This window comes from Pygoscelis adeliae, unplaced genomic scaffold, assembly GCF_000699105.1.
Source record: "Pygoscelis adeliae isolate BGI_AS28 unplaced genomic scaffold, ASM69910v1 Scaffold9, whole genome shotgun sequence".
Lineage (NCBI taxonomy): Eukaryota > Metazoa > Chordata > Aves > Sphenisciformes > Spheniscidae > Pygoscelis > Pygoscelis adeliae.
The window spans coordinates 2,727,591-2,738,761 of NW_008825557.1; the positions used below are offsets into that span (position 1 = coordinate 2,727,591).

Below are 11,171 nucleotides of genomic sequence, written 5' to 3' on the forward strand. Positions count from 1 at the left end.
CCCCCACGCATCCAATAAAGGATGGAGATTCTCCTTGGCTCTCTTCTTGTCATTAATATATTTGTAAAAACTTTTTTTGTTGTTTTTAACGACAGCGGCCAGGTTGCGTTCTAGCTGGGCTTTTGCCTTTCTCATTTCCTCTCTGCATGACCTAACGAGATAAGTTGGTCAAGTAGGACCTGCCTTTCATGAACCCGTGCTGGCTGGGCCTGATCCCCTAGTTGTGCTGCACATGCCCATTCAGCCAGGCCAGTCATCTTCCCCACCCGTTCTTCTTACGGTGTACAGGGACAGCCTGCTCCTGCGCCTTTAAGACTTCCTTCTTGAAGGTCGTCCAGCCTTCCTGGACCCCTTTGCCCTTCAGGACTGTCTCCCAAGGGACTCTCTCAAGCAGTGTCCTGAACAGGCCAAAGTCCGCCCTCTGGAAGTCCATGGTTGTGGTTTTGCTGCCTCCCCTCCTTACTTCACCGAGAATTGAGAATTCTACCATTTCATGGTCGCTAAGCCCAAGACGGCCTCCGACCACCACATCTCCCACCAGTCCTTCTCTGTTTGTGAACAGCAGGTCGAGCGCCTCTGGATGGCATCCAGTCCCTCAGATGTGTCAACTGCACCACTCAGCTTTGTGTCATCTGCAAACTTGCTGAGGGTGCAGTCCTGTTGTCCTGTTGTCTCTCTTCTGCAGCTCTCCAGACTATATAACTATCTTACTGTCAAACTCAAAAATTACTAATTACTTACCTTATGGTTATTATTTTTTAATGATCTTGTACAATTAAAAGATATGAATTCGTTCACAGTCATTCTGTGTGTGCTGGTTTTGGTCGGGACAGAGTTAATTTTCTTCATAGTAGCTAGTATGGGGCTGTGTTTTGGATTTGTGCTGGAAACAGCGTTGATAACACAGGGATGTTTTCGTTACTGCTGAGCAGTGATTACACACAGTCAAGGCCTTTTCTGTTTCTCACCCCACCCCACCAGCGAGTAGGCTGGGGGTGCACAAGAAGTTGGGGGGGACACAGCTGGGACAGCTGACCCCAGTTGACCAGAGGGATATCCCATACCTATGCTCAGCAATAAAACTGGATGGGGGCAGAGGTTGGCAGGGGCTGCCCTTGCTCTGGGACAGGCTGGACATCAGTTGGTGGTGATGAGCAATTGTTTTCTTTTGCATCGCTTTTTTTTCTTGGGTTTGGTCATCCGTCTTCCCCCCCTTGTTCCCCCCCCCCTTTAAAAAAATATTAAACTGTCTTTAGCCTCACCCATGAATTGTTGCACTTTTACCCTTCTGATTCTGCCCCCCATCCCGCTGGGGAGGAGTGAGCGAGCGGCTGGGGGGTGCTTAGCTGCCTGCTGGACTTAAACCACGACACTATAGCTCCTAGAGCAATGGCCAAAATTGTCCAAATTGTCAAAAAATCAGCCACATTGTTGTTTACATAATTTTTTGTTTGACCTTTCATAAATCCATCCTATATGTTTGTTTTCAAGTGAAAAGTCAAGCCCACATTTCGTGCTCTGATTTTCTAATTTTCAGTAATTGCAAATAATTGACTTCAGATTAGCTGACAATAATTTATAGGATATCAGCATGCAGTAGAGAAGAAAATGCTGTTTACTTTGTACATTAATGGATATGGAATTAAATAAGGTTCATATATTTGTTGAGTCGTGCCTTGCTTTCACACTCTATTCAAATTATTGTTAAGTAAATTCAAAAATCTTGGGTAAGTTACTCTGTTAGTTGTGTCTCTGCAACCCCACTGAGATTAATAGCCTATCTATCTATCTCGTTTAAAGAAGCCATAATGGCTAGCAGGGTTCCCTACTGCAAATGCTCAGCTCTAGACTGCCAGGTGCTGTTAAGCAGTTGTTGTTGCAATTCATCCTAGAGCTATTTATATTTATCTAGTAATTAATTATTCATAACTTGACAGATAAATACATCATGTACAATCAATAAATAATAAAGCCAAGCCAATCTTCAGGATATATTTTGCTATGTGCAGGTAGAAGACCATATTCACATGAAAGATTCAGGTTGAATTTTATGTATGAAGTCAGGTTTTGGAGCAGATGATAGCTGTTTGGGTGTTCTGTTGAGGCACCATGCAAAGTCACTCCAGGGAGAAAGTGCTTGGGCAACTAAAATTAAGGCTCCTTCAATTATCAGGTAATCAACAATGATGTGCAGATGGACCCGCACTTAGGACTTGCTTGACTATGAGGATACAAGGCTCTTGCCTTCAAAAGATGCAGAAAAATAGATGTATGGAAAACAGGGAAGGCATCTAGCAAGGAATGCTTCATTCAGGGTAAGGAGGACATTGTCATCCTAAGAGCTGCTGCAGTGTGTTGGGATGGAGCAGACACCTGTTCCAAGAGGGTAGCTATGCCGCCACCTCCTCCTTTGCCTTCCCAGTGCTGGCAGTCATCCCAGTGAATCTGGCACTGTGAGGGTCTAGCCATATCTTAACCCGCGATACCTATCAAATATGGAACAGGAAATTGTATCCAAGCTTACCTAAACCTTTCTTTCTTCTTTCCTGTCCTTTCTTTTCCTTTTTCCTTTCCCCCCCTTTCCTTTCCTTTATACATGGACGAGTCACAACACATCTGTCATTAACTTTGCCACCTGAAGGCACTGGTGGGCAACCAAAATAACTTGGCCTCTTGAAGTTGTCTCTAGCTGAGAAAAGCTCTACAAATAGGATTCTTCAAAACTGTCTCAGTTGTGATAAGTCTGCCTGAGGAAAAGGCATAGTAAGACTACAGGGCATAATTAGTTCTGCCCTGAATTCCAATATCCAATTTGGATTATTTATTTATTATTGTCAGGATAGGTCAGATCCTTGGACCTTATTATCTCATAGAAGAAAAAGTTCTGATAAGCACAGATGATTTTTCTTTATTTTTTATTTTAATCTCCTTTTTTTTTTTTGTTTGCATTGAGGTCTCTTTTACAACAATGTATTTCCATGGTTGGAAGCAGGAGCTTGCTTTAAAATGCATTCAAAATAAGATGGTATATAAATAAATTTCTCTCTTCCGTCTTCTCCTGAGCATTAATGTGCAGCATCTTTTTGCCAAAAAGAAACAAACGGAATTGTCTAATCTTGAATGACTGTGCAGAGCTCAGTAAATGCATATACTGATCATCACATGGCTCTTGAACAAACCTAATACAAGTGACAAAATTTTTCTGCTGAAAATTGCCAGTGCTCCTGGGACTAGATTTCAGCTCTTCAATGGAGAATTTTCTCTTGAGTTTCCTTATAGCCTAAATGTTTTGCCATTTCTGAAGACTACCTTGATTAAACTTCTGTATGAGATATTGATAAAGCACGTTGCACAATTCAGATATCCAACACTCTCAATCAGATGGAAGCTGTTGTAGCCAGCAGGAGGTACCATAGCCTGCAGGGGTTTGTGCTGTGCTCCATGAAACAGCACCTTCTTTCAAGCTTATGTTCTTCAGCTTTAGAGAATAGAAATAAGGTTGGTGCCTAGGGGAACATTTATTTTAGAAAACTGTATAAAGGTTCTATTGTATTGAATGAAGAAGGAATTTCAAAGTTCAATAATGCGACCTTTTTGCTTGAATATTCTTATACAATGCAGTAGAACCCTCCTGTGAAATGCAAGGCTATACTTCATAGCTAAATATTGCTAAATATGGACTATACAGTACCCAAGAAGTGCTTTTTGTTGTTTTTTTTTCAGTCCATCAGAGCAATATTCAGTTCAACATCTCAGTCATTTTAGATTGACAGAGATTAGCTTTGCAATAGGAGATATCAGTGAAACACACATCCAGTGCTAAGTTAATCAGACCTCAAAGCCATATCTCCAATGCAGGAAGGGCATAAACACGGTCAGAGGAAATCTCTCATCCTTACTGTTGGCATTGTTCTGGGGAAAAGATACTTGGCAGGATTGCCATTCATCACTTCATATTCCTGTTTGAAACATACAATGAGCTGACTGTTTTGCAAGGAGAAAAAGTCAGTTATTAACTCAAGTGGTTTCTATTCAGGAAGAGATTATTGGGAATATCAACCAGTCTGCCAATCTAATTTTTGCAAGGTATTTTCTAGTGTCCATCTCTTTTTCACTGGCAAGTGTAAAGCAGGCATAGAAAATTCTGTTTCATGACACGCAGTTGGAGACAGTTTCTACCTGAAGTAAGGTTGGTTGTGTCTGCAGTTATTATGAAAGCTCAGAACAGACACACTAATTGCTGGGATCAAGCAGATCTGTTTTCCATGACTGGTGCAATGCTCGGAGGCACAGTAATGAAGCACTGTGTTCTGGCTGATACATACTGTTCTTTGTCTGCTGTCATTACGCAAGCAAAAGTGGAAAAGTTCTCAACAAAAACAGTGTGTAGAATTGACATGTTCTCTGCATATTCCAGCTGTGGGAGTGGGGAATGCACAGCTGGAACTAGCACATGGGAAAAAATGGCACGCAAAAGGGTGGGTGGAATTAGTAGATAGGTAAGGGATGATATTTGGATCACTGATGCAGTATGTACTTGAAATCAGGTTTCTAGAAAGGTGTGACATTTCTGTGATACACCTGGTTTCTTTTATGGCTATTTTCCTCATCTGACAGCGTTCTTTCAAGACATGGTCATTAAACAGTACAGTATCTTAGCCTGGGCCTATGACTGACTTTCTTGGCCATGTATCTCTCTTTCTGCTGATTTTAAGATATTCTGGGAATGGTATCACTGTGTACATCTACTTCATTTCCATGAAAAGATCAGTCAAAACGGTGACCTTTCTGGTCAAAGGCCAGAAAGGAACACGCAACCATTCTGTGTCTCTAAACCTGGTGCTGTTGTCTGTATGAGCCAGATGCAGCATCTGGCAGCCTGTGTTCCCTGGTTTACGTACGTAATCCCCATCCACAGCCTGCCTGCATGCCTCTGCGGGCAGCGATCCTGCTCTCCCTGGACCACTGGAGACTCAGAACTTCTGAAGAGAGGCCATGGGACCACAAAAAGCCCAAGCGGTGACACCTCGGCCTTGGCAAGGTCTGTGTTGCATACAGAGCCTTCTGACTGCCACCAGCAGAGGAGCAGAAGGTAACGCACCTCGGCTACCTTATCAGGGCTTCAGGTCCCATGGAGGCTATCTGAACTGCTTATCGTTATAGGGTTGGGTAAATTAGATTTGGACTAGTAGTTTGGCAGTGATGTGGAAATGAAGGTGACTGCCCAGGCTTGGCTGCATCTCTCCTGGTAAATAGTTCTTCCTGGCTCCTGACCCTGTGCATATGGGTCAGAGACAGAAATTGTCTTGTTGTAGAGCTGGTTGATATTTTAGTGAGAGACTCAGCAAATCAAGGAAGCTGGAAAAACAGACTTTTTATTTCGGCTTTTCCTGATTAAGCTCTTTTTCTGAAACTTCTTAAGCAAACTAGAGCTGAGGAGACAAGTTCCCCACTAATCAGATTCCCCAGAGACTGAACCTGGGAATTAAACACATGGATTAGTGAAGCAGGCTGTTAGGATAGACATTAGAAATCATTATTAGTTTTTTTTTTTGTTTGGTTGTTTTTTTTTTCCTCAGAAGACTCTGGTGGAAAGAAAGTCTGCCTGAAAAACACAGAAAAATCTTCAGTGGGTGGGACTGCAGCTATTGCCTGAAAATACTAGATCTAGTCTAACAAGTAGGATGAATTACCACAATAATAGATCTGTAAATTTTGACAGAAAAGATAAATGAACCTTTTTTTTTCTCTCACTAAAAATAACACAGTATTTGCATCTGGGACATGGGCTAGGCATGTAGCACATACATATAGTAGTTCCCGTGCTAAGAAACCAAACACTTTGAGGATGCACAGCATATAAAAAGTCATATTTTATCTATTGCTCAACAACAAAAGGGGCAAAAGTTAGGAGCTCACCTTTTGTGCCCTACGCTTGTCTGCTCGTTGATTCTGGTGGTAGATACGGCTGAAGTTGGAGACAATTACAGGAACTGGCAGAGCAATGACTAAGACTCCACTCAAGGAGCATATTGAACCAAAAATCTTGCCAGCTATTGTCTTCGGCACCATGTCACCATACCTGGATTAAAGAAAACAAAACATTTAGTAAAAACAAAATCTCTTTCAAGTATTGAATTTCAGGATGAATTAATTGCACAGTAGATTTCACTTCTTTTGCAAATAATTATCGCTGCATATAAATAATACTTTATACACGTATGCATACATATACGGCTTGATCAGTGTTGTGCACACATAATTTTAATTTCAAGCTAATGTTGCGTATCTTATGTGCCAAACTGTGGGCATCTATGTTTTACCTGCTCTAGTCTTCCCAGGCTGCCTCTATTTCCATGGAGAGAGAGTGACCTTGCTAAGGAAAAAAGAAAAATCAGTGTCGAAATTAAGTCCCTACCCTGTTTGCTTGTTGGAAGAACTCATCACTTTCCATTGGCAAGATCCTAGGGAGACCACTTGGTAACTTAGATGCCAAGCTGAATAATCTGTTGTCTCACTAGGCTGATATAGTACTTTCATTTAGGAGGGTAGCGCATTTTTGGAACAGGTTGCCCAGGAGATCGTGGACTTTCTATCTTCGGAGATTTTCAACACTTGGCTAGACAAAAGTATGGCTGACCTAAGCTATTGTGATAGTCTGCCTTTGAGTGGGAGGCTGGACTAGCTGACCTCCAGAGGTCCCTTCTGTGATCTAGCCAAAAGCAAACATGAAAAACTCAAGCCACAAGCAAGCAACCAAACAAATTCTAGCTGCAAATCCTGGCAGTGCTCAGAATTACTAGGGCTACTGCCTTTCTTTACGATGCTGGATATTGTTTTGTCCAGCAAGTAAGAACATCGTGCTGCTGAAGTATGTAGAGGCACTCCAGTGACAGCTTATTAAGAGATATCAGCTCTTTGCACTCTGTAGACTGCCATATTCTATAGACAAGTATGTAATTACATATTACAGGGTTTAATAAAGAGATGAATTACTTTCTAGTACCATTCTGTTTTTAACTTTACTGGTTTTTAAGTTATTATTAAACATTGATTGTAGCATGGGAGTTTAGCATGCTTGTGAGCAGAGAGATAGCACATTCCCTATCGCAAAGAATTTATAAACTGTTAACTCAAGAAAAGGTAAGAAATAAAACGGCGAGAGGGGCAGTGTTTGGAAAAGGCTATCTGGAAAACAAAACCTGTCTGTTCACAGGAATTGGGAAAATAGTAGAGAAGATGGGGGGGGATTCTTCAAGTCACATGGTCCAAACTGTGCACCTAAACATGAGAAGGAGGAGATAAAGGGGTGAGGATATCAGATCATGGAGAATCTATATGGGGTTAGAGCACACCTTCTGGCAATGAGAGCTCAGCGTATGTCAAAAGGAGATTATGTATCACCTTGTAGGTGAAGATGAATAGTTTGCATTTTGTAAGATAAGAGGAAGGTTTTTAATGTAAATATTCAAATGAATTGTTATCCAGGCAGATATAATATAGATGACTGAGTCTTAGACTACTGACAAAGATTATGTTGTGTAAAATAAATGTTTAGTTGCTTTTCAAAGCATGCACAAGTGTAAAATATTCACAGGAAAAAATACATTAATATTTCTACCAATAAACCCTCTCACCTGCTCAGAATTTGAATGCTATTAGTTTTTGAATTTGAGACATGCAGGATTGGCTACAAAGACATAATGTAATAGAATCCATCTTCTAAATTATTAATATAGCTCTTCTTAATTACAAGATGTGTAAAACTGGAAAAATACTAGGAGGAGAGTCATGCTTTCCTTCATTTCAACAATTGCACCTCACAACATAGGCATTTTTGGTGCTTATCTTCCTAAAGCCAGAGCTGACTATCAGCTGTCAGGAGTGATGCATGCCCAGCTGTTCTCTTCTTTGAGCAGGGAAATGGATAAACGACCTTTCAAGGTCCCTTTGACAAATGGGATCCCCGACACCTAAGTAACCCCAGTTTTTTTCAGGCGGAGCAGTGAGGTGAGCGGTGGGCATGGGGCCAGGGTGGCAAGCTTAGGGGAGAAGTCCTAGGATCAAATCACTGATAATCATTGCTGGTTTACAGTATTTGTTACTGTTTCACTTCATCCTTTTAGATACGATCCAAGTATTTTCTTAAATGGAATCAAAGTGTATCAACAGAAAGCTATTTAAAAGACAATATATATTTGCACACACCTGACACAACCAGATCTTGAAATGCAAAATTTACACATGACCAGTGCTACTGGACAGACCTTTTAAATTAGATTCCTAAACCTATATTTAGATGCCTATCACTTGAAATGCTAAATTGCTGAACCTTCATAAGCTCACATTGTCACCAATGGCTGCTGTGGACAGAAGGCATTTCTGGCTCTAATTAATTTGGTTTGAAGTTGCTCAGGGATATAGTTCATCCTGTTGATAATGTGACACTGTAATTATGTGAATCAACTGCAGACCGATGCTTTAGGAGTGGTGACAGGAACTATTAGCTGATCTGTCCCTAACATTTCAGTATTTATGTGTGGACCTACCTACTGACATAAGGAGGTGCCTTTTCACAGTGCTTCAGTGTTATAAATAAGCGAAATAAAAAAATTAGGATTGTTTGATACATGAAGGTATTTTGCAATGTTTTTCTTACCTTCTGGACAAAATGACAGGTAGATGGATATACTGCTTATTTTAAAATAACTTGCTTTTGATTATTTTTCTATTTCAGCTTGAATAAGTTGTAGTGCAGTGACATTTTCCAAATGTAATGCTGTTTGTCCATTGTTTAGTGCTAATAATATCTTTCACATCATTAATAACTCTTACATAATTAGTTTTTCTCCTGCTGATAACACTGTGTTGGAGATGTTTAAATAAAATTACGGTCAGAAAAAGCAACTTCCAAGAAATTAGCCTTCCTGCACAGGGTGAGGAATGTATTTACTCACTTTTGTGACAAAATGGAGTTTTTACTACATTTACCCTGGTTAGCCTTGCTCTCCTTGGGGACAGTGACACAGATTTTAGTGTAGTGTAGGCATGACCAGAATTGTTAATGAAGTTCCTCCTGCTGGATTAAACAGTACCTCATATATCACTGAATACCACCAATGGAAGTGGATGACATAAAATGAAGGGAAAATTTCTTCCTTTACCCCACCTGCAATTGCTTTATTCCTTGGAAAGTCTAAACTAAATAAGAACATAACTCTATTTTAGGATGGCAGGGTAGCTTTGTGGTGCTTGTATTTCAAAGTGGAAAAATTATACTTGATCTCTAAAACAAATTCTAAATTCTGCAGAAAATCTGATCTCTTCAGTCATGGAGACAACAAATATGGGATCTTATTAAGCAATTTTCACAGAGTCATTTTTCAAAAGGGAACTATTTCAAGGTTTTATCTACTGCTACCCTGCTTGTCTCACTGCTCTTCAGACTGTAACTGCAAACATATTCTCCTTTACATGCTTTTTTTCCTAGTTGCAGTCTTTTCATAGCTCTGTATATAGTCTGTTCCACATATGTCTATTATTGTGGCCAAAGCTCAAGTCAGTCTTTGGGCATTTATGATTTGTACTGACAATCTAATTTTGCAATGTCAAAAGTGTCATCCCAATATTGTATGCTCTGGATGAGTGAAGAAAGAGATGTCGTACTGATCCCTGTTATCAATCATCAGGTGCATTCTGCTTCATTAGCCAAAAAAGGAAGGGAAAAGGCTATGACAAACTAGATGTGTCAATCAAGTTTTATCAAATCGCAAGTCAGAAACTACGTGATCAAACTAATGCCTAGGTTTCACTAGACGTAGTCCAGACAGGTCAGACATGTCATATTGCTTGCAGTCCGTGGATATCTGTTCACTAAGTGACATCATACAGGGATGGATGGATTTAAAGGCATGTCTGTTTGTCTCAGCTCTTTGTATTCAACAGGTGACAGACCACTTTTACATATTTGACTCCTTCCTGAAAGGGAAGACAGCAAGCCAGTGGATTCCTTTATTTTGCAAATACTGGATCTTTCAGAGTACTGATCTGAGTAACATGGGCATGATTTCTTAGTGCGTTGCATGACAGATTTGGGGCCATGAAATGCAGCCTGAATCACACACAATAAGCTGAGCTATTGTAGGAGCATGGGAAACATGAATGTATTTGGGTTTGCAAATGTACATTTTTGTAACCTATGCATTGCCACGCCAGAGCTTACCTGTGGACATCCACCTGCCAAAGCAATATTGCTCTTCTAACTGATGAACAAAATACATCTGATATTACCTACCCATAATTCAAGAAATCTCAGACAACAGAGGCTGTATTTGTGGCATCATCAGCTATTTATCTTATTCCTGAATCTAATAAAGACTGTTTTTTGATGGCTCTAAGATGGAATATTTCATAAGACAAAGGTCTGATTTATAATTGAAACGATTCATACTTTTTGGCCATTTTTCCCTGATGTGAGCAGAGACGGTCTTTTCTTTAATAATCTTAACAAATGAAAGGGACAATGCAGCTTATTTAAATTGTTTGTTTGTTTGAACACAGGAGTAATTTTTTTCAAGCAAAAAATAAGTGTATTTTGGAGGATAAAATAAGTAATCACAGAAATTGTAATTTAGCAGTATTTTTGTGTGCGTCTGACAGATCAGAAGTTCATATTTAGAATAGCTTACTTCAGATAGAAACACCAACCCCTCCAGATGACCTCTACAGCAAAACTCTGAAACTATAGGACATACACAATAGTAATAAAACCAGGATGTGCATTTTTACAAAGATCAAATAGTTTAGGCTGATAGTGACAGAAACAGTTAAGGAAAAGAATTATCAATATTCAGAAAACCTAGATGCAATAACGTTTACTGACACTAGAGGGCATAAACGCCATTAAAAATAAATGCAAATGCAAAAACATTTTTAAACGCATGTTACAAAGACATGTGCCCTCTCCCACCTCCTTCGAATTCATTTACATACTTTTAAAAAATATTACATTATATGCTGGTTTTGGCTGGGGTAGAGTTAATTTTCTTCACAGTAGCTAGTATGGGGCTGTGTTTTGGATTTGTGTTGGAAACAGTGTTGATAACACAGGGATGTTTTAGTTACTGCTGAGCAGTGATTACACACAGTCAAGGCCTTTTCTGCTCCTCACA

At 40.0% G+C, this 11,171-nt stretch overlaps 1 protein-coding gene across 1 annotated transcript in view; it reads right to left on the reverse strand.

Moving 5' to 3' along the window:
- The window catches only part of KCND2 (potassium voltage-gated channel, Shal-related subfamily, member 2), a 294,641-nt gene that overhangs the window by 14,344 nt on the left and 269,126 nt on the right, over nt 1–11,171 (reverse strand). The window contains exon 2 of the mRNA XM_009332280.1: nt 5,920–6,082. Coding sequence (XP_009330555.1) covers nt 5,920–6,082 — 163 coding nt within the window. The remainder of the gene's footprint in view (nt 1–5,919; nt 6,083–11,171) is intronic.